Below are 22,998 nucleotides of genomic sequence, written 5' to 3' on the forward strand. Positions count from 1 at the left end.
CACAAGGCTGCATTCCCTTGTGGAGCACAGAGTCTTCTGTCAGGCTCACGTGGTTATTGGCCAAATCCATTACCCTGTGGTCCTATGACTGAGATCTTTTGGCTTCTTAATGAATGTTGCCTGGAGGCGGCCCTCAGGTGGCAATTTTCTAAATAGACACTGGGGTCCTTGGGTCGGCTCAGAGCTTCCTGAAACATTAGAGGCCAGACTTTGGGGAAGGAAAAGGCAGCCACCAATGCAAGGGCTACAAGGAGATCAAACCAGTCAATCCTAAAGGAAATCAGCCCTGTATTCATTGGAAGGACTGATGCTGAAGCTGAAACTCCAATATTTTGACCACCTGATGCCAAGAACTGACTCATTGGAAAAGACCCTGATGCTGGGAAAGATTGAAGGCAGGAGAAGAAGGGGACAACAGAGGATGAGATGGTTGGATGGCATCACTGACTCTATGGACATGAGTTTGAGTAAGCTCCAGGAGTTGGTGATGGTCAGGGAAGCCTGGCATGCTGCAGTCCATGGCATTGCAAAGAGTTGGACACAACTGTACTACTGAACTGAACTGAATGCAAGTGTAATGTCAGCATGCAGAGGGGCAGATGAGATGCCACCTCAAGCCTGGCAGCTTGGGCACTTGGCTGGGCTGGCCCATCCTAAAGGATTCAGCATGGTCTAGTCTGGTGAGTGCAGGTGGAAGCTGGCCCTTCCTAGGCAGGGCAGGCAGGGGAAAGCCAGCCAGGCTGCAGTGTGAACAGGTACCCTGCGGGGACCTGAGGAAACAGCAAAGCAGGTGCTGTGGCAATGGTAGCAGGCCTCCTGCAATGACTGCATTGTGGCTACCAACAGATTAGGTTCCTTATCATGGAAGTTCACCCTGTGCCTCCACTTCCTGGCTGTGTGATAGAGTGAGTGATTTAGCCCCTCTGAATTGCAATTTCTGGATCTGTGAAATGGGAATGATAGTAGCATCTAGCTCACAGTGTTCATGTGAGGAGAAAATTAGCACGTGTTCTGGGCATAGGAAACTCTCAGTAACAATACTAACATGTATGGATTATTGTATGCAAGAAAAGATCTCCAATCTGCCTGGCATTCTGCTAGGTTCTTACACTGGGAGAGGTGAGTCAGAGACAGAGAGAGGATTGTGACATCCTTCTCAACCCTAAGCCCCAGACAGACACTGAATGATTTTTGCCATCAAAGAGTTGTGACTGTCACTTCTCCCACCTCCTACCTGGTCCCCATCTCCTGTTTCCCCTCCAGCCACACCAACCACTGTGCCATTGGCTCACACTGTCAGCATGCTCTCCACAATGAATGGTCCCTCACTTCTTTCAAGTTTTTGTTCAAATGAGACTTTACTATTGAGGCTTTGCCTGGTCACCCCATAGAAAATAACACGAAATTCCCCATGCCCCCCCCCCCAAATTATTTGGTCATTTATTGTCCACAAGCTCAACCAGGGTAGGGACTTAGAACTCACAAGCCGCCAACAGTGCTCAGGATACATATCTGGTGTACTTCATAAGTGTTGAACAAATGCATAGGAGAGGAGTCCTTTTAGATGGAGCAAGGTGGGCTCTCAAAGGACACTATGGAAGGAGAATGGCATTAGGGCTTATCTGCAGGGAGAAATATGACTTTTATAGACAGAAGAGGGAAGGGAAGGGCTTCTAGGTGAAAAGCATTGCAGGAGCAAAGGCAAAGAGGCGGGAAACTGCTGGTTGAGGACAGTGGTTGCAACGGAAATCTTTGAGGACACCTGGAAAGAGCCCCTGTGCTCCTGTCTTACAGGGGCGGTGGGCCACCGCAAGACGCTTGGCCAGGTGGGCGGGGCCACCGCTCCCCGCGAGGAGGTCGACCAGGCGGGCGGGGCCGCTGGGCGGGGCGGGCGCTGTGCTAGAGTCAGGGCTCCGCCCACTGTGGCCCGGATCTCGCGCAGGCGTACTCGCGCTCGCCCCGGGCCCGGCTTGTGCGGCGGCTACAACCGCCTCGCTTCTCTCCTGGGTTTCCGATGAGGGACAGGCGGCGGGGGCGGCCCGGCCCTGCCGAAACCTGTCGCCGTCGCCCTGGAGCGGCTGCTCTGGGGCAGAAATGCCGCCACCCAGCCGTTCCCTGCTATGGCTTGGCCTGGTCCTGGGTGCTGTCTGTGCCTCCCGCGGACCCGCGGCGCCAGGCAACGCCACAGGTGCGTCCTTCGTCCCCATTGCGCGGCTCGGTCGTCTCTCCTTCCCTGGCTACGTCCCTCCTTAACTCCCTCGCTCCTTCTCTCCTACCATTCCGTCCATGCTTCCTCCCCTCCCTCCTACGGACCATCGCTTCTCCCCTCCCTCCTGCCCTCCCTCCCTGTTCTTTCTCTCCATCCTTCCCTCCCTCCCTCATCCAGGCTTGAGGCCATGGCCAGAGCCTAACCTTGCCACCCAGGACTGGGGCTTCCACTGCGCGTCCGCTTCCACTCTCCCTGGCTTGGCTGACTGGGCTGTCAAGGCTCTGGTGCCAGCCTTAGGCCTCTTGGCACCCTAGCATCTGCCACTGGTGGGGGTTAAGTGTCAGTCCAGGTGATCTCACTGCAGCCCCTCCCCCGTGCAGATCCTCTGAATGTCCTTCTCATCATCGTGGATGACCTACGCCCCTCCCTGGGCTGTTATGGGAACAAGCTCATAAGGTCCCCAAACATCGACCAACTGGCCTCCCGCAGCCTTCTCTTCCAGAATGCCTTTGCCCAGGTATGTCTGGGCACCTCTGGGTGTGCCCCCCTCCCAATGTGCACTGAGGGTTGTGGGATGGCATCTCTTTATTAAAGGGGAGCATGGTCTGGAAAATGGTGGTTGACAAACCTGGTTGTCCACTGGCAAGACAGCTGGTTGCCTTCAAGGAGTACTTCTCCTGGGGTGGAGGGTGTGCCCTGGTCCTGTCGTGCTCAGGCCAGTCCTGCTCAGCTTTCTCCCCCACAGTGGGGATTGCCTGGTGCTGAGAAGGAGGGGGTGCTGCCATGGTGGTCCTCCCCCCTGTGCCCCCAAGACCCTGCCCGCTCCAGGCCCCCGAGAGACGCCATCAGGCAGGACACAGTCATCTGCTGGATGGAGGGGCTGAGGCCTTCCGTTCCTCTTGGGAAAGACTTCTTTCTGGCATGAGGCCCAAATCCAGCTGGTTGGCTTTGAGATTTGCATGACTCAGCCACCAAGCTGTTAGCTGAGGACCCGGGAGGTTGCCTGGTTACCTTTTAGCTGCCAGACGTTGTTTTCCTCTGAGGACGTGTCCTTCTGCTTCTGCTCCCTACCAGCAAGCCGTGTGCGCCCCGAGCCGCGTGTCCTTCCTCACTGGGAGGAGACCAGACACTACCCGCCTGTATGACTTCAACTCCTACTGGAGGGTGCACGCTGGAAACTTCTCCACCATCCCCCAGTACTTCAAGGAGAACGGCTACGTGACCATGTCGGTTGGAAAAGTCTTTCACCCTGGTACTGCTTGCCCTGCAGAGTCTGGGCTCTCTCTTTTTTCGTGCCTGGGGACTGGAGACCCCTCCTGGGGTTGGCGCTCTCTCTGCAGAGGCCTTTTTGGGCTCGGTGGACACCTTGTTAGTCACTGACATCTTTGTCCAAAGTAGCACTTCTCACCTTGACTTTGTGTTCTCACCCAAATGAGAAATGGTAGAAGAGCTTTTCCTTCCTTTCAGATACTGGTGATGGGGGGAAGGAAGCGGGGGCTAGCACTGCCTGTGAGTCCAGCTCTGCACCTGACCCCCTGTACTCCAGGCTCCCTGGCAGTAAAGTAAGATAAGGGCAGCTCTGTTGACTTGCCCAGTGAAGAGGCTGCAGTTTTGTGGGGGTTGTCTGCCCACTGTCTGTGAGTTAGGTCAGAAAGAGGAGAGTGAGCTGGTACCAGGGTCTCTGACTTTCAACACTACCTGGTGAACTAGCTCTCTTTAATGCCAAAATGAGAATGCTGAAGCACATACTTTATTTTTTTTTTTTACCTTGAAGTAATTCATGGTTATTTTGCAAAAAGTTGGGTGGAAAAGAAGGAAAGTATAAAGAATATAAATTACTTGTACTTGTGGCACATGGAGAAGAGCTGTATTTTGATGAGTGCATTATTTTTCTGATTTGAGATTTGCCTGTATATACAGTCATATACTGTGAGTGTTTTAAGCACAAACATTTCCCCACGTAGTGACTCTTCACACCATCATTTTTAATGGCAGCATGGTGGTCTAACAGAGACATGTACAGTAGTTTAGTCCCCCTTGTTTTCAGGTTCTCTCACTTCCACCTTCCATGGGATGAGCATCTCTGGAGGCAGAGTGAACTGCTGATGGGCAGTAGCACTGGGGTGCGGGCCCCTGGCTTCCAGTCCCAGCTCTGCGACTGCTTTGTTGTTGTTCCCTCATCCAGTCGGGTCCAAATCTTTGTGAGCCCATGGACTGCAGCACACGAGGCTCCCCTGTCCATCACCAACTCCCGGAGCCTGCTCAAGCTCATGTCCATTGAATCCGTGCTTCCATCCAACCATCTCATCCTCTGTTGTCCCGTTCTCCTCCTGCCTTCAATCCTGCCACTGCTTAGCTGTGCAGTTGACCTCAGGCAAATCATTCATCATCTTTGATCCTCCCATTCCTCCTCTGGGAAGCTGGAGTGGCAGCTGCCTTGATTCCCTTCCCAGGGGAGCATGGGGGTGCATTGGGAGCCCAAGCTCTGTCCCACGGAGCACTTATCAGGAGGGGCTGCAAAGTTGGGAGTTTTGAAGGCGAATCTGCCAGGAATCATGTTATGTGGCCGAAAGGCTCGCAGCACTAGAACTTTCTGCTCCCATCTTGACACCCTTGCCTGAGCACCACTGGAGGGAGAGTGCAGGAAAGGAGACACAGTGGAGGGGAGATGGTGCTTCAGGACGGGGGCCTCCTTCCTCCCAAGAATGAGCTCATGGAATTGTCTTAGTGGGGACGAGGAATGCAGCACTGCAGCCCTTCTGGAGACACATTTTTCAAGAGGGTCTTTGTTCTCAAGAACCTGTTCTGTCAGGGAGAGGCCTGCCCGAGGCTGACTTGGCCTCCTCGACTGAGTGCCTGGCCACCGCCCTGATCCTCTGGCAGGCTGGGGGCGGGCTTTTCTCATGGGTGTCACTTCCCCAGGGAGAAAACAGGCTGGGTAGGTCAGGTCACTCGCCCAAGGTTGCATGGGCATGGAGGGCAGCGCTGGGGTTTGGAGCAGGTCTGAGCCATGTCTCGGTGCCTGTGGTGTTGAGAAGCCCTCTGCCTTTGCCTCAGGCCCACCTTGCCCAGCTCGTCATGGCAGTCCCCTTGTGTGCCCGTGTTGCCCTCTCAACTCCTCCCTGCTGAGCCGCACAGGCTTTCCCTCCCTCCCTCTGTCCAGGGCCCTCACTGTGCCCCCTGCCCAGACCCATGTCCCGTCTGTGCCCAGGGCTCCCTGCTTCCACAGTGCTTCTCCTCCCCAGACGCCTGCCGTCCTTCCTGAGTGTTGCATGTTGTTATTTTGTTTTCCCAAATAGACTGTGGACTGCTGAGCTTGGGTGGGTTTCTGCGTCATGAATGAGCACTGGACCTGACGTCCTAAGGCAGGGGTTCAAGTCCCATTCCCCTCGCTTCCTGTCTGGTTGGCATCCAACAAGGCACCCCCTTCGTGGAACCTCCCCTGGCCTAGCCATCCCTGGTTGTGCCCGTGCCTCTGCTGCCTTCCTCGTTGGGTGGGGAGAGGTGCCAGTGAGAGCTCTTCCGGGCCAGGTCCAGCACTCAGGAAGAAGCCCAGAGGGACAGCTCTTGTGGGGACTTATTGTCATCTGGCCTAGCTCCTAATCTTATACATGAGGAGACTGAGGCCAGAAGAGGGGGTTGGCCCTTCCCCAGTTGTGTGCAAAGTGTACATTTTGGGTGGGGAGGGCATTGAGGGACTCGCTATGCTGTATTTAATGACTTTTCCTTTTCCCCCCCAAGGCATATCTTCCAATCATAGTGATGATTCTCCATATAGCTGGTCTGTTCCACCTTATCATCCCTCCTCTGAAAAGTATGAAAACACCAAGGTGAGGCTCTGAAAGGGGTACTGTTTTGAAGAGGAACCTCTTGTTCTCTGTTTAACAAAGTCAACTATTGCATGTATTCTATATTCTTTCTAGCTGGTTCTATGGTGAGCTTTGTGGCTTTGGTTGGTGATCATGACTTGACAGAGACAAGTGTTAGGATCTTTGGCATTAGGTCCAGTGGAGAGGTGGCTGAGTTTTTAGAAGCTGGCTGGGATGTGTCACTCTAGAAGCTTCTGCTCTAATGTTCAAGACTTATTTAATGGCTCTTTTGTGTTCCTGGATAAAGCTCTGTGCAGAGGATTAGAGGAGATGCTGAGACATGGAAGGGAGAAGACAGACCTGTGCACTGAGTGTCTCAGCCCAGATGGGGAGAAAGGCTTTCCAACTGTCTGTCTTCTCTGTCTTGTGCCTAATGGATGTGTTCTGGTGCTGATACCTTTGATAGGGGCTTTAAAATTTTAGAGCATTATGAAAAAAAGGACTCTATAAAGAAACTTAATGATGGTTCAGAGGAACCACCCCCCCCGATGTATAAATGCAACTAAAACTCACATTTAAGAAATTCAGAACATCAGCTAGAGCACTGAGAAATGACATGTTTCTCAGAGGTTTTTAGAGCCACCATGTGGGAGAAGGGTATGGATTGGCGGAGATTGGTAGGGTGCAGAAGAATTTTCTAAATTTGTGACAACTTTTATTTCAGAATACAGTGAAAGCCAGAGGGCTCTGACCTTTGGCCGGTGGCTTGAGTGTTAACAGAATGAGGTTGAAAGACTGCATCTCAAGCCTTCTGTTCCCTGAGATCATCTCCCTCCTTTTAGTGGCCTCACAAATGCCAGGTCCCTGAAGCCATCCTTCATATCATTCTCACAGTGATGGGTCTGACTGCACCACATCCCCAGGGGTGCTGCAGACCATGTGAGCATGGCGGCTGAGTGGGTGCTGAGAGGCAGGTGGCTTCCTGGCAGGGCGGCGTGGGCAAGGCAGGCCTGTGAAAGGATGCTCTCCAGCGAGATGTGGCAGCAGCTGCCACTGCCTCTGCGTGTTTGTGAGGTAGAAACCATGGTCCAAACTGAAATTGGCCTTGTGGCCAACGTGGCCGCTTTAGGAAATGAAGCAGTAGTTTCAGTTCCATCCTGTGCATGATGTACATGAGGACCTCAAAATTCTACCAACTATCACTTTATCCAGTTAAGTGTAGCCCTGTCACTTAGAAGCTTTAGTCTGGCTTTGAAATTGAAAACTTTTTTGTTTTCATTTCCCTAATGACATTAAGTATCTCTACATGTAATTACTTTGGGGAAATATGTATTCAAGTCCTTTGTCTATTTTTTTTGTTGAGTTGGAGACAGCTATTTTTTTAATCGTTAGTTTACTTCGGTTTCCTTTAATTAATTATGGTGTAGAGACAGAAGATATACAACAGGAAGCTAAGTGCTGGTGGACTTCTGGCCTCTGCCTGGAAAACAAGAAACACTTCTGTGTTTCGGTACTGCTTCCTGTGTGCCTGTCTAGTCTGGATGACTAATACTTAATGTTCTGGAGGTAAAAAAGCTGAATTGGTTGTGTGAAACTCTCATGGCTTCTGTTTCTTGCATTTACAAAGCTGATTTTGTATGTTTTGTTTTGAAAGACCTGTAGGGGACCAGATGGAGAACTCCATGCCAACCTGCTGTGCCCCGTGGATGTGGTGGATGTGCCTGAAGGCACCCTGCCTGATAAGCAGAGCACTGAGCAAGCTATACAGTTGTTGGGAAAGATGAAAACATCGGCCAGTCCTTTCTTCCTGGCTGTGGGGTACCATAAGCCACACATCCCCTTCAGATACCCCAAGGTGAAGAGCTGGCTGAGGGCTGGTCCAGCACAGCTGCAGTAGCTGGGTCAGCATAAAAGTGGCCACATCTGGCTGTCCCCGGTCACCAGGGCTACCTGATGGCACTGGTGTACTCAGTGGTGGGATGCTGGGTTTCAGAGGTCAAGGCTAAGAAGTAGACTTAGGATAGTAATCTAGTTGGAAACGCTGGGTCTTCTACTTCCTCCACTGGAGGGTTTTTTCCTTGGATACAGTGAGTCATGTGGTGGTGGATGGTGAAATCATCATGGAGAAGGGTGGCAGAGCCGGCCACCCTAGCCCGTGCTAAGCAATGATCCCTGAGACACCCCTCCAGGGGCTGTGCAACCCTGGTCAACTTAACTGCCTTTCCCCCGAGCTTTGAAACACAGGGTCCTGTGTGGTTTGTTTGAGCCTAAAATCCTGTGCTTACATGCATATTATTTAGAGTATTTAGTCACTTCTTTTGTAGAATATTTTTCAGTTTTCCCTATCATGTTTTCCCCGGGCTTAAGCAGCCCATCCTTTTGGTTTCACAAAGCATGCCCGTCGTTTGCGATGGGAGTGGAGACCAGAGGCTGCTCTCTGATGCTGTGGTTGTCTGCCTTTGACTGGCCCAGGGCATCGGGCCTTCCTCACAGGACCTGTCAGTCCCCTTGCCAGAGGGGGACTCACTTCTGTGTCCCGTGGAGAAGGAGTTAGCCTACCCCTGGGCCTGCTCGTGAGGTTGGACCTTGGCCCAGCTTTGGGGAACCTGGCTCCTGGGAGTGAGTGTTCTCCCCTCTCCCAGAACTGCCAAGTTGCTCCCTAGGCCTGGACTGTCCACAGAAAGCTCTGTTTTCCTGCCTCAAGTCTGGGATTTTGATCTGTGCAGGCAGAGGGTACCTGGGTGACCAGGCTCGTCAAGGCCCTGGGCCCTGAGGCTTTCATGAGCCTCCGCTTCCCAGCTGGCAGCGTGGCATAAATGTCAAATAACTCATTGCTGGGGGAATGACTCACATCCTGTGTGACTGAACTAGGGCTGTTCCTGGTGTCCCCCAGACTGTCCACTTTGCTGTGTCTCATGTGCTTTCACTGTTATAATCGTAACCTGTGAGCTCTCCCAGTGACTGTCTGAACACGAGAGTGGTTCGGGGAGCTGGCAACACCTCTCCACATGTTTTCTAGTTGGAGGGGAGGTGGTGACAGAAATAGGAGGGCATCGGTCCCTATGAAGGAAGAGAGCTGTTACTGATTGGTTTGCAGGAAACCAGTCGAGTGATTTCATTAGCACTGGCGTCTCCTGACAGTGACTTTCAGAGGGGGAGACACCTGTGTCAGTGCATCACAGATTGAGAGAAGACGTCCAGCATGTGCCTTTGCCAGAAGAGTGACATCCTGGTGGCTTTGTGTGCTTTTCCCCCAAGGAATTTCAGAAGCTGTATCCCTTGGAGAACGTCAGCCTGGCTCCTGACCCCCAGGTCCCCACTGGCCTTCCTCTGGTGGCTTACAACCCCTGGATGGACCTCAGGCAGCGGGAGGACATCCAAGCCTTAAATCTCAGTGTGCCCTATGGCCCGATTCCTGCTGACTTTCAGGTACCAAGTTTCTATGTGTGAAGCATCCTGTGGAGCACAGGGGCCAGGGATGGATGTGCTGGGTGGATCAACAGATCTCCCCTTCAGCATCCCCATTCCAAAGAAGAGGATTGTTGGGAGACTTGGGAACTCACTGGCTGGGGCCCCAGGGTGGAGATAAAGCCTGGGTGACCCTCACTGATGGGAGATGATGTTGAATCCAGGTGACAGTCTGTCAGGTGGAGGGTGGTTGGCGACTCCTGTGCCAGCTGAAACTCTGGATTTGCTGGTCCTGGTGAGTCCCCTCTGTGGGAAAGCTGACACATGTCCCTGTTGGTGTCAGGAGGTGGCTTAGTGAATGGGGCCTTGGTGCAGAGGGAGCGGGGCACGTACACGGCCAGCGCTGTCCAGCTGCTGTGTCTGGGATCCATTTGTCATGATGTGGGGGTAGAGCAATTCCAGAGTTAGAATCCTTGTGCTGACTTTCCAGCCCCCCTTCCCTGAAGTGCAAAGTGGATGTTGAGGACACTCTTTCTGGAATATTCCATATGTGGCCCTGCCCTTCTGTTACACATGAACACTCCAACAGGCCCTCTACATGGGAAGGCAGACAACAGTGTTTTCACACTGTCTTCCTGTTGGAATTGCCAGGTGTGCTTTGTGGGAAATGCAGGTTCTCGGACTCCACTCCCACCTTCCAGCTCTCTGAGTCTAAGTGGGGCGAGAACACCAAGCAGCCCACAAGTCTTTATGGGAATTCTGATGCAGGCGGCCCAGGAAGACACTGAAAACACAATCTCCTTCCTTCCCATGAAAAAGGCAGGGGCAGAGTCAGGCCAGCAGACACTTTCTGCTCCAGGAGCCACTTGGGGTGAGAGTCTGGGGAGGGTGCACCGTAGGCAGCTTGTTGGAGAGAATGTGGCTATGATCTCCTGCCAGGTGACAAACGGCCCAGAGGAGAGGCCTGCTCATGGCCGCCCTTAGGGTTGAGTTGTATCCCTCAGGAAGATCCGTGACAGTCCTGACCCCCAGGTCTTCAGAATGTGACCTTGTTTGGAAGATGTAACATGGGTGAGCTCATGCTGCCATAAGGCAGGCCCACATCCACTGTGACGGGTTCTCATTAGAAGAGGAGAGAGACAGGAGAAGGACTCCATGGGTGGCTGGGGCAGAGGCTGGAGCCCTAGAGATTGCAGCCACCACCCTAAACTAGAACATCCTTCTCCTGGAGCCTTCAGAGAGAGCCTGGCCCTTCCTACATGTTCAGTTTAGACTTCTGGCCTTCACAACTGGGAGACAATCCGTTTCTGTTGTTTCAAGCTACCAAGTAGGTCATACTTTGTTAGAGCAGCCCAGGATATGAATACAGCTTTATGGCATCTTTGGCGTGACTCTCAGAGTTTGGGATGGTAAAGCATCTGTCTACAATGCGGGAGACCTGGATTCGATCCCTGGGTTGGGAAGATCCCCTGGAGAGGGAAATGGCAACCCACTCCAGTATTCATGCCTGGAAAATCCCATGGACTGAGGAGCCTTGTGGGCTACAGTCCATGGGGTCACAAAGAGTCAGACACGACTGAGTGACCTCACTTCACTTCACTTCAGAGTTTGGGAGGCTGAGGGGTCAGTTTCTGTGTACATGGTCATCTCCTGGGACTCATAAGGATATGTGAAGGAGACAGAAAAGAATAGTAAGAGGCATATCCATCCACTGTGATCTGTGCCCAAAAGTGAAAACTGATTTGGTGATTTGCCCCGAAAGTGGGAATTTGGCTGTGGCTGTGGAAGGCACTAGTGGTGAAGAACCTGCCTGCCGATACAGGAGACATAAGAGATGCAGTTTCAATTCCTAGGTCGGGAAGATCCCCTGGAGAAGGGAAATGGCAACCCACTCCAGTATTCTTTCCTGGAGAATCCATGGACACAGGAGCCTGGAGGGTTATATTCCATGGGGTCACAAAGAGTCAGACACGACTGAGCAACTTATCACACACACATGTGGAGGCGAGGGTATGGGGAGGGAATGAGGGTTCTGTTCTTGTTGAAAATGTCACCAAGGGCACCAAAGGGCTGGGGCTCAGAGGGGCGCTCAAACAAGCACTGTATCTGGGTATGCCATACACGTTAAATCGTAGTCACTTGCATTACTATTTTTATCTGCAGCGGAAAATCCGCCAGAGCTACTTTGCCTGTGTATCCTATTTGGATACACAGGTCGGCCGCCTCTTGAGTGCTCTGGACGACCTTCAGCTGGCCAGCAGCACGATTGTGGCATTTACCTCGGATCATGGTAAGTGTTTTGAATGGCCCTGGCGAGTCACTCAAAGCATCTGAACTTGTCTGTGAAAACTTCCCTAACTTGCGTGAAATAGGTGTATATTCTCTTCTGTGAATCAGGAGTGCCCTGAGTCGGCAGTCTTGGGTGCTTTTGTGTCTACCTTGTTAGACCCAGGACTTCTCTCCATGGAGGCCAGGCCTCTTTTGAGTCGAAGAAGTATCTTGGCTGGTGGAGGTGGGTGGGCAGGATGGACCTCATACTAACCTTTCTTGGTGAACTCAGCAGGAGCCCCCATTTCTCACGGAGAGGGTTGGAATGACTCTTAGTTTGTCTGAGGAGGGTGCAGAACAATGCTGGCAGAGCCCAACATGGCCTTCAGGCCTGAGCCTCGCTGTCCTCTCTGCTGGGATCCTGGGGTTCACTACTATGGGTCTCTAAGGCAGTTTCTCACTTGTTCCAATAATGAAAATATATTTTTAAAAGAATTCTTTTCTGGGGTGTGTTTGGGGCCAGTGAGCTCCTTTCCCCATGTTCCTGTGCTTCAGTTATCCACTCACAGCAGTCTTGTTGGTCTCATTCTCACCCACACGCCCATCCCCAAATTGTTTTGAAGCCAGGCTCAGGTAATTAAGTTTTGTAAACAGTATCTCTAATAAATTTGGCTCTTTTGAAGTTTGACTATACTACTATTGTCCTACTTAGAAACAGGAAAATAATTCTTTAATATTGTCAGATATGAAGTGGGACAATTTTAGATCATAGCATGTGTTCACTGTGATGAGAAAGAAGCACACAGAGCACACTGCCCTTTATCCTACTTGCCCAGAGCTAACTGTTGCTGACGGATAGCCATCCATCCTTCAGTCACGCATATACATGGGACTCTATGTCATGAGTGTGTATGTGCATAATGTATAGCTGTAAAACATGGCAAGATCAATTGTGCTTGTGTCCTGTTTTGTTCCCTGGTTTGTTTTTTCCACTTAATGTCATAGACAGTTCTCTATGTCATTTCTCACAAGCCTACCTTACACCTCATAAAGACCCATATTATTTTGTTAAGTATGGAGGTGTCATAAGTTCTCACTGTTTCCCTAATGATCTGCCATCAGCTTCAGAACCCCCTTCTCAGTGCCCAGTTTCCTCCTCCAGTGCTACCATGGCCCCTGCAGCCCTGTGAAGCCCAGGCCAGCTGGAAGCTAGCTTCTGCTCTGAGGCAATTGCACTTGATGACAAATGGCCCTTCCCAAAGGGCCCTCCTGGGACTGCCTACATCTGAACCACAGAAGCCTTCTTGAACCTGTGCATGGCAGCTTGACGTGATTTTGTTTATTTTTTAATATGAAATACTTAATGTACTGCTGCTACTGCTAAGTCAATTCACTCGTGTCCGACTCTGTGCGACCCCATAGACGGCAGCCCACCCAGCTCTGCCATCCCTGGGATTCTCCAGGCAAGAACACTGGAGTGGGTTGCCATTTCCTTCTCCACTGTGTGAAAGTGAAAAGTGAAAGTGAAGTCGCTCAGTCTCGTTTGATTCGTAGCGACCCCATGGACTGCAGCCTACCAGGCTCCTCCATCCATGGGATTTTCTAGGCAAGAGGACTGGAGTGGCTTGCCATTGCCTTCTCCGACTTAATGTACAGTCTCTCTCTTTTATATTTTTTATATCAAAAATAGCACTCAAAGTGATTGGAAATTGCCAACTTGGGGTATTCAAGCTGTCTTTTACAAGAGGTATTTTAAAGGAGGCTTAGGAGTTGTTGTTAAATCAAGGTTAAGCATGTGGAACCAGAAGTTATTTTCTTTGGTCTGTGGTGTGTCGTAAAAATTGAAAAAGATACGCATGTCTTTTTAAATGTGAGAAACTGTGCTCCAGTCTCACAGATCTTGTTTTTGTGGTACACACTCACAAGTGCAGATCTGAGCTTGTGTGATTTGAGTCAACAATGACTCCACCTCCTACCTTTCTGTGTGGTAATTCTAGCAGAATTTCTTCTAGATGGTGAGTTTTTGCTTCCTCTGGCTTTTACAAGAGGGAATGAAATGGTGTCTAACTGAAGTGAGCAAGCCGTGAGGTGCTGATTCATTTCTGTCATGCTCTGATTTTTATGACCAGGATGGGCTCTGGGTGAACACGGAGAATGGGCGAAATACAGTAATTTTGACGTCACTACACGAGTGCCTCTGATGTTCTATGTTCCCGGAAGGACAGCCCCGCTTCCGGTGGAAGGCGAGAAGTTTTTCCCTTATCTCGACCCTTTTGATTCCGTCTCAGAAGTGCCAGAGCCAGGTATGGAAATGCAGAAGTGATGCTACTTGACAGCAGGGATGCCTTTAGTTGGTACAGAAACCCCCTCACCACCCAGCACAGGCCTTTCTACCTAGGGCAGGGGAGCGGCAGTGCCAGAGTTGATGAGGGTGGCCCCTGTTCATAGGGGGCTTGGAAGGGAGAGGGGTAGAGCAGGGGCCACCCCAAGATGTGGAGAGCCATCATGGAGGTGACAGGAATGTGCTCTGAGCTCAGGGCAGGGGGCAGGGGCTTCCCCCTTACAGGTGAGCAGAAGTTCATTACCTGCGTCCTTCTGGCTGGGACTCAGCCCTCTGCAAGGGAACTTTAGCCACCTCAGCTCCTCCATCTGGTGTGGTGCCAGGTCTGTCCCATCAGTGGCTCTTGTTTAAATTTTTCTTGGTTTTAGTCCATCGTTCTGGCCTTTTTGGATCTTTCCAAGTTTGCTCTCTACTGCCCAGTTTTTTCCTGAACCTTTGATTTCTGTGTGTTGCATGCACTGTCTTCTTTCATGTCATTGATAAAAACGTTAAACAGTTTGAAAACATGACCGTAGCCCTTTATTTGCTGGGAGAAATCTTCTGACACGTTGAGAATCCTTTTTGAAACTTCAGAGGGGAGGTGTTGAGCAGCTTATAGATTGATGTTGCTGCACTGTCATCCCATTTCTTTCCAAATTTTCTCTCAAGCCTGTATATCTTCTTTGATCATTGGACTTGGATTTCCAATAGCCAGTCTAACATGCTCAAAGCTGAATATTTGACCTTTGACTTTAAGCCTTTGACACTCTTCCCCTTCTCAGGAAATGGCAGTGGTTGCCCGGGCCAGAAAACCATGCTGATAGTGGCCCATCAAAACCATGCTGATAGTGGCCTGTCTTTTCTCTTACGGTCTGTACGTGATGAGCAGTCTTTCAGCCCTCCTGCCACCATTCATTCAGAATCTGTCTACACCATTTCTCCCACTTACCGCCGCCATCATGCACCACGCTGCCACCTTCTCTTGGTAAAACCTCCTGGCTTGTGCCCTTGATCCCTAGAGTTTTTCCTCAGTGAGCCTGATGTTAACAGCTTCAGTGAGCTTGTTAAATCCCAAGCAGGTGGCTTCAGAACCCTACTCTGGGGCCTCCTACACGCCTGTCTCAACTCTGAGTGAAAAGTTATTACAATGGCCAGCTGTCACCTGGGCTCCTTGTATCTCCCTGAACTCATGTTTTTCAAGTATCCAGGGCAGCTATCTTGTACAGTGTTCCGCAGTCTGGGTTTGTCTGACTGCTTCCTGAGAATTAGATTCAGGGTGAACCCTTTGGACACATGCTGCACACTGTGAGGTTGTGGGTTCCACCTGTATACCACTGGGGACACTTCATGGTGGCCTGTGCCCTTATTAGTGAAGTCAAGCTGGACTGTCTGGTTAAGGTGGTTGTGTTAGACAGGCCTCGCCATTGTAAAGGTATCTTTTAAAAAATATTCTTTACTTTTATTTTTATTTTACTTACAAACCAAATATGTTGGAAATAAAATTGAGCCATATAAAGCAAACTCTTAAAGATCCAAAAAGGCTAGAGTTATGGCCCAGAGTAACAGTAAATTTTAACAGGAGTCACAATAAAGTACAAGATTTAGCCTTTAAAGATAAATCAACAACAATGAGATATCATTTCATGCCTGTTAGAATGGCCTTTATCAAAGCAGACAGAAAATGGCAGCACTGCCAAGGGTGTGGAGAAACAGGAGCCCTCAGGCCTTGCCAGTGGCGATGTGAAATGATCCAGTCCCTGTGTAAAAGTTTGGTGGGTCCTCAAAAAGTTAAACATAGAACAGTCGTGTGACTTGGCAGTTCCACTCTTAGGTATGTATCCCACAGAACTGAAACCAGGTACTCCAAGAAAACTATGCATAAAAATTTTCATAGCATTATTAGTAGCCCAAAGGTGGTTGCAACCCAAGTGTCCATTGACAGATGAATGGATAAGCAAAACATGGCACATCCATACAGTGGGCTATCATCCAGCCTTAAAATGGAAGGAAACTGATGTGTGCTATGACCCGGGTAGACTTGGAAGACATGATGCTAAATGAAAGAAGCCAGGCACAAAAGGACAAACACTATGTGATTCCATGTCTGTGAGGTGCCTAGAGCAGTAGACACACAGAGACAGATAGTAGAAGGGTGGTGCCAGGAGCTGGAGGTGTCATTTCACAGGGACAGTTTCAGCTGTGCAAGGTGAAGATAGTTCTGTGCTGGGTGGTGGGCATGGCTGTACAACAGTGGGAACATCCTGAGTGCCCCTGACCTGGGCACAAAAAACTGGTCACAGCAGTAAATTTCATGTTGTTTGTAATTTACAATAATAAGAAGGAGATGGATGAGATGCAGATATCCAGAAAGGAGGGATCGGCCGGGCAATGCTGTGAGGCTGGGAACAGACTGTCCTCAACAGACTTTCCCCAGCAGTCTGAGCCTTGCCTGAATCACCCAGACACTGGTGGGTCCTACATTTAAATCTTTGCTAAAAGTGCCAGCAAGCTGAGGGCACCTTCATTCTGCCCTGCTGTTGGGTGAGGACCTGAATTGGTTTTGTTCCTAAAGCTCTTGGGCTAAAAATAAATGCTGTAAAAGAACACAAGTCAGCGTGTGGGGCTGTAACCTGCTCCATGGGGTGGCTTCTTCTTTCAGGCCGGCAAACTGGGGACCTGGTGGAGCTGCTCTCTCTCTTCCCCACACTTGCTGGACTTGCGGGACTCCATGTCCCTCCACGCTGCCCCATCCCCTCGTTTCACATGGAGCTGTGCCGAGAAGGCCGGAACCTCCTGAAGCTCTTTGAAGACCATGGTGAGGAAGAGGAGCCCCATGTCCGCAGTAATCCCCGGGAGTTGGTGGCCTATAGCCAGTATCCTCGGCCCGCAGACTCTCCTCAGTGGAATTCTGACAAGCCGAGCTTAGAAGATATAAAGGTCATGGGCTATTCCATACGCACGGTAGACTACAGGTATACTGTGTGGGTGGGCTTCAATCCCCAGGAGTTTCTGGCTAATTTTTCAGACATTCATGCAGGGGAACTGTATTTTGTAGCTTCTGACCCTTTGCAGGATCACAATGTGTATAATGATTCCCAGGGTGGAACCCTTCCCCAGTCATTCATGCCTTGAGTTCGCTAACCACAGAGACCATATATAATGCCAGTGAGAGAAGGAATTAGAGCTGGTTTTTCATGATTACCCATACTATTGGAATCGACCCCAGGGGCAGGGAGTTAAAACCTGCATCAGTAATTTGGCCTAAGAATATGTAACAGCCACAACTTTTGATTTTGTCATTATAATCGGGCTGAACCTTTACATTTTTTTATTATTTTTTTTGGTAACAGTCATAGCTTATTTATTGAATGAATAAGCACAGAGTGAGCAAGTTGAAATTGTCATAGCTTCAGCTATCAGGAGCATAGTGACTGAACATAGCACTGTACTCAAGAAATATAATACTTCAATTATTTGTGAAATGTAGTACATTTCAAAATGTAACCACATGTCAAATTAGGTTTGACACTATAAATTCCTGGTTCTTTTGTTTATAATTTAATAATATATCTAATTTAGCCTGATATACTCAAAATATTATATCAACATGTACCCTAGGTTTTTTTAATGTAAACTTAATAATGCTAGATGCCAATACCTGAAAGTCTAGCTCTAACTTTTCCAAGATTGCAAATCTTCAAATCCAAAAACCAAATATGCATGAGGTGATTACTGTGGAATTTCTATATCAAATAATAAATAATGCTAAGTAAACGAGAGGCATGCCATGTATGAGAAATTTAGTTAAAAATTTTCAGAGACTTTCTGGCACAGACAATAATTTGCTAGCAAGTAATATGACCCTTGAACACCACGGCCATCTTTAAAAGGCATCTTTATTCACAGTGGAAAATAGTTGAAGGCATAACTGTATCCCTGAATTGAGACATTCAAAACCATTAGTGTTCTTCTTCTCTGGAGATTGTTGGTTGCAGACATGTATTTATCCAGGAGGCAGGAAGGAAATAATCACTGTTAGTTGCTATTACAAATAGCATTAATTTTAGTAAATTCTAAATTCTTTTGAGAACTGTGAAAGCTATTCATTAATATCATATTAGGTGATTTCTAATTCCCCAGATGGTAGTTCTGTATTCACTAAATAAAGTTACCAGGAAAAGCAGGTGGTAGTAATAAGCTTAGCCTATGTCATCTTAAAAATAATGGAATATTCACAGGTCATGTTCACTACATGTTGATCAGTCATCAGTAGTCATCAGAAGAGTGAAGCACTCTGTTAATAAACATTAATGTACTCCTGTATCAAAGTAACTTCTTGTAATTCTTTACATGTGCTGCTTTGGTGTTTAAAAGGTAAATGTGAGCCAAAATACAGCAAATTAGTTTACTGCATTGTATTACATTGTAACCAAAAAGGCAAGATATTATAAGATTACTTCAAATCAGTAAAATTTCAAATACAGACTTTTGTTTTTACTAAGCCTACAGTGGACGCATATATGGTGGCAAAACAGTCTTCTAATTGAATCAGTGACTTCATGTTCTGCCAACAGTTTGTACTTGAGGAGTGAAGGGCCCTGTTCCTCTCTGCTGATCCCATTTCTCTTCTGGAAGCCTCCACTTTTGTGGATGGTGTCCGTCAGCCTTTTCTTTTCCCTTCTCCATCCTCTCTATTGCTCACATCACTTCGATGCAGAATTTTACAATCCAGTCCAGTTTCTCGTGATGTCTTTTCAGGGTATTTAGCTTTATCTCCTACTTTACAGTTACAAAGCTTTTATTTTGAAGCTTTTATTTCGAATTCCTGGTTGACTATCATCTGTACACTCATCGTTTTTTCTCTTTATTTCTTGAAGCACATTTTAGTATCAGAAAATCTCCAAATTGTCCTCTTGCTGAAGTTGTAAGCTGAACTGTGCTGAAAAGAGCAGAGTGACTGGCATTCTGGCTGTCTCTCACCTGCGTGACAAAAGCCTCTGCTGGGTCTGCTTGGGGGCGTTTTGCATGTAGATCTGACTCTGCAGGAAGAGCTTCTGTCTTCTCTTTTGTCGGTGAGGGTGCACACTCAGAATGCTTCTTCCCTCCTTAGGTCTTAGCTTTCCTTGGCCTCCCTTTACATATGTCTCCTTTTAGAATCTCGGTTGCATTTCACATGCAGGGGCATGCTCTTCTAAATCAGCTCACAGGTGACGGTTGCTTTTTGTGTTTTTGACACTGATGCCAGGGTGGAGCCATTTGTGCACATCTCCAGCATTCATCGAGACAAGCAGCTGCTCTCTGGTTTTCACATATCAAAGCTGACCACATTCCTTATCTTGACCAGGCTTAGGGAAACCACATCTTTGTTGCATCACGTAACTTTTCTCCAATGCTGCTGAACTGGACACATTTTATGAATGGTTCTCTAGTCATTCTTTGTGGAAATCCCTATTGCACTTGAGCCAGGGGGTCTTTCATGCAGTTTACTTGAAACCCAGACCAGTGATCTCAGAAATCTTGAGTGGCCCTAATTCAGAGGCTCAGATACATGAGGGGGCAGCTTCTGCTTCAGGGTGTCTGGGCGGGGGTCTGAGAGCCTGCACTTCTGACCCTTCTCCTCCAAAGAGTGCCCTTTGAGAACTATGCCACGTGTGTGCTGACCAGTAGCCACTAGGCCCCAGTGACTTTAAATTTCAGTGAATGAAATTACAACCAACATTTTAAAAGCAGAATCTCTGTTGCACTTGCCCTATTTCAAGTGCTCAAGAGCCAGTGTGGGTAGGGCATTGGGGCACTGTATCAGACAGATGCTACAGCCTTTCCGTGTGGCAGAAAGTGAACTGAACAGAGGTGCCCTAGGTTAACTCTGAACTGGTTGACTTGATCCGCCTAGCTGTTGACAGGTTCCTCCCGTGGGCTGATTGTCTCCTGTTTGCCCGCAAAAACTTGTCCAGCGAGGAGCCATGTGTGTTTGGTGTAAGTGCAGAGCAGGGAGTTCCCTCTGCCAACTGACCTCTTCCTCTCTACCACCATCGCTATCACCACAGCCCTTCCCTCCTCCTTCCCAAGTAGTTTACCTCCCCCCCTCTTTCCTTCCCTGCTCCCCTCAAAATCCATGTGTCTTCCTGAAATCCCTCTTTGATCCTGCCCTTTGAGAACACCGTTAGTGCCTACTTCTGGGTCTACACAGACCTCCGCTGAGCAGTCAGAGTCTTCCCTGACTCCACAAAGCCCCTTTCCTTGGCTGGCCAGTCTGTGAGCTGGTGCCTGACTCTCCTTTGCCAATCCCTCCCTCCCAGCCCGCCCCTAGGTTCTTCCCTCCCCCCTTCACCATCCATCCATACATAATCATCTGCCTCAGCCCCCTTCTATGCCTCTACTTCCAAGAGAGTGAGGGCTCTGAACTCTCTCGACTGCGTTCTTGAATGAGATGAACATCATTGAAGAATCTTGTGGGCACCTTACTTTAATAAAAGGTTTTTTTTTCTGATTGTAAAATTAATGTGTTAAGTTTAGAAAAAAATGGAGAACAGAAATGTAATAAAAGATAAGGAAACACATCAGTATTTTACACCAAGATAGTCGCTAAATATCTTGCCTTTTTGGGGTGTAAATTTTTTACACTGTTGTAATCATACCATGTGCTTTATCATGCAGTTTTATATTCCTGTTTTCCTATGTGGTTATTACAGATACTTTATATTGGTGGTGGTATATTGTGTGGTGTAGTTTTATCTTAATTTTCTAAACTTTCTTTCAGTTATTGGCAATTTAGTCAATTTCCAGATTTTCAGTATTGTAAATAATGTTGTGATAAGCAACTTTATGAGTAAAATGTTTTTGTGTGTTTCATATTAATCCCTTAGGATGGACGCTTAGTGCCAAGTTGCCGAAAGCATCTCCATTTTAGTCCTCTCCTGCTCCCTTAGGATAGTAAAACTGAAAATAAAGCAAACAAGGATACAGATAATACAGACCATAAAAACAAACAAAAAAACCCACCCTCCCAATAATAGCTGAAAGTAGAATCCTATTTGAGCTTTGAATTCTTTGCTTATTAATGGCCTTGATCATTGTTCTCTGTGTACATTTGTTGGGCATTTGTATATCTCATGTGAGTTTGCCTTTAAATTTCGGGTTTTGCTTTCTTAAGTAATCAAACAAATTGCTCTTTTCCTATGTGATTTCTTCCCTGTCTTTTCCTATTAAACATGAGACCCATCCCAATCTAGAGATTTAATAAATATTCATATTCCTCTCCTTTTCTTGTGGTTGGTTTTTGTACTTAATTTACCCTGTCTCTCCACCCCATGGTCAGAAGAGTATATATGCTCATTTTGTAAAATCGGGAAGACATGGGAAATGGTGAGGATGACCAGTAGCCACCTCCAGACACCTGGACACCTACCACATTAAATCCTGTGTTCAGGTGTTTTGGTCTAGGGTAATGTTAGCCTGCTTTTTCACATTGCCGGCAGTTCTTAGTTAACAGTTGTCATGACTGCACCACCCTTCCTACATTAATCTTTTTTTTTTTTTTTTACAGAAATTCTCAACTTCTGTATGCTTTAAAAAACTGTAGTAAAATGTGTATAATGTCCGATTTACCATCTCACACATTATTAAGTGCACACACCATGGATTAAGGACAGTCAGTGTTATGCCGCTGTCACCAGCATCCATCCTCAGAACTCTTGCAAAAGTGAAACTGTCCCCATCCAACAGTTACTCCCCATTCTTTCCTTCCCCCAGCCCCTGGTAGCCACCATTCTACTTTTTGTCTCTGAATTTGATTACTTTGTGAACCTCATATCAGTGAGATCATGCATTTAGTTGCATTTTGTGCCTGGCTTCTTTCGCTCAGAATATCTTTAAGGTTCACCCACATCGTAGCAGGTACCTTAATGTCCTTCCCTTTTAAGGCTGAATACCGTTCCATGGCATAGATAGACTGCATTGTGTTTATCCATTCATCCCTGAGGGCACTTGGGTTGTTTCTACCTTTTGGCTGCTGCAAATAATGCTGCTGTGAATGTATGTGTACAAATACCCAGCCCATGCTCACCTCTAAGCAGTTAAAAATGGTGGGGTGTGCTGAGAGATAAGACTCAGCCGGCTACAGAAGGCAGGATTTCTCCAGACCCTAGCAAGGGGCTGGCCCTCCTCCTTCAGGCCAACTTCAGCGACACCTGCCAGGTGTCCAAGCTGTCCCACCTCACTGTGAGAACGAGAGTGTACACATTCCCAAATGAGGCTCAGCTTCTTCCCCAGTGCCCAAGTCCAACCGATTATAGCTCCTCCTCTGAGTCTCAGATTCTGACTTGGGCTCACAGTGAGCTGGAAGCCAGCTGCCCATGTCAGCCTCTGCCCATCATCTCTTTGGGCCTTAGGTACAGCCCCTTGTGGTTGAACCTGCTGTCAACCTCACCCCTCCCACCCTGGGCAGTCTCTCTTCTGTGAAAGAGACCTTGAAGCTAAGAAGGCTGTCACTGATAGGGGCGCTTGGGTCACCATACTGTTGTGATGCTCAGAGCCTTCACTTCTGTTGGGGACTTGCCCTCCATGTGCTACCGAAGCTCCTTGGGTGTCTCTTCCATGTACTCACTTGCTGGGGCAGAGGCTGCCTCCCTGTCGAGTCTCTGATGTTCTCAAGAGCCCACCCTCAAGGGCTTTTCTTTGAAACAGAGTTTCCTGCCCAAGATGGCTGGGAGCCAATGGCCCTAGTCACCAGATGATGGCCATACTTGGCTCTGGATTCGGGGCCATGATTCAGGGCCTCTGATGGAGACAAGTACAGGCTGGAGAAGACAGTTGTGGTTTGGCTTGGCTCTGGATGAGGTACCCACACAGGATCACATGGCACAGCCTGGGCAGGAGGAGCAGAGCCCTGGGAAACAAAGACACGAGGTCTAGTGTACTTGGCACTTGCCAGAGAGCAAGAATTAGGATGCAAACAAAGGCCAAGAGTTAATAAGGGCTTTTGC

The 22,998-nt window shown here is 48.6% G+C and overlaps 1 protein-coding gene across 2 annotated transcripts; it reads left to right on the forward strand.

Moving 5' to 3' along the window:
* The first annotated feature begins 1,936 nt into the window (after positions 1-1,936).
* Positions 1,937-21,278, forward strand: IDS (iduronate 2-sulfatase). 2 transcript variants are annotated; one of them, XM_027535502.1, is made up of 9 exons: positions 1,937-2,188; positions 2,590-2,726; positions 3,284-3,461; positions 5,951-6,039; positions 7,673-7,873; positions 9,277-9,447; positions 11,590-11,716; positions 13,824-13,997; positions 16,674-21,278. In XM_027535502.1, the coding sequence occupies exons 1-9, from the start codon at positions 2,095-2,097 to the stop codon at positions 17,144-17,146; spliced, it is 1,644 nt and encodes a 547-aa protein (XP_027391303.1). In that variant the 5' UTR covers positions 1,937-2,094; the 3' UTR covers positions 17,147-21,278. The 2 variants fall into 2 exon arrangements, with proteins under 2 accessions (XP_027391303.1, XP_027391304.1); XM_027535503.1 differs by lacking the exon at positions 7,673-7,873 and having other exon boundaries at positions 1,941-2,188.
* Positions 21,279-22,998: the final 1,720 nt, after the last annotated feature.

The sequence above is a fragment of the Bos indicus x Bos taurus genome, chromosome X (assembly GCF_003369695.1).
Source record: "Bos indicus x Bos taurus breed Angus x Brahman F1 hybrid chromosome X, Bos_hybrid_MaternalHap_v2.0, whole genome shotgun sequence".
NCBI lineage: Eukaryota > Metazoa > Chordata > Mammalia > Artiodactyla > Bovidae > Bos > Bos indicus x Bos taurus.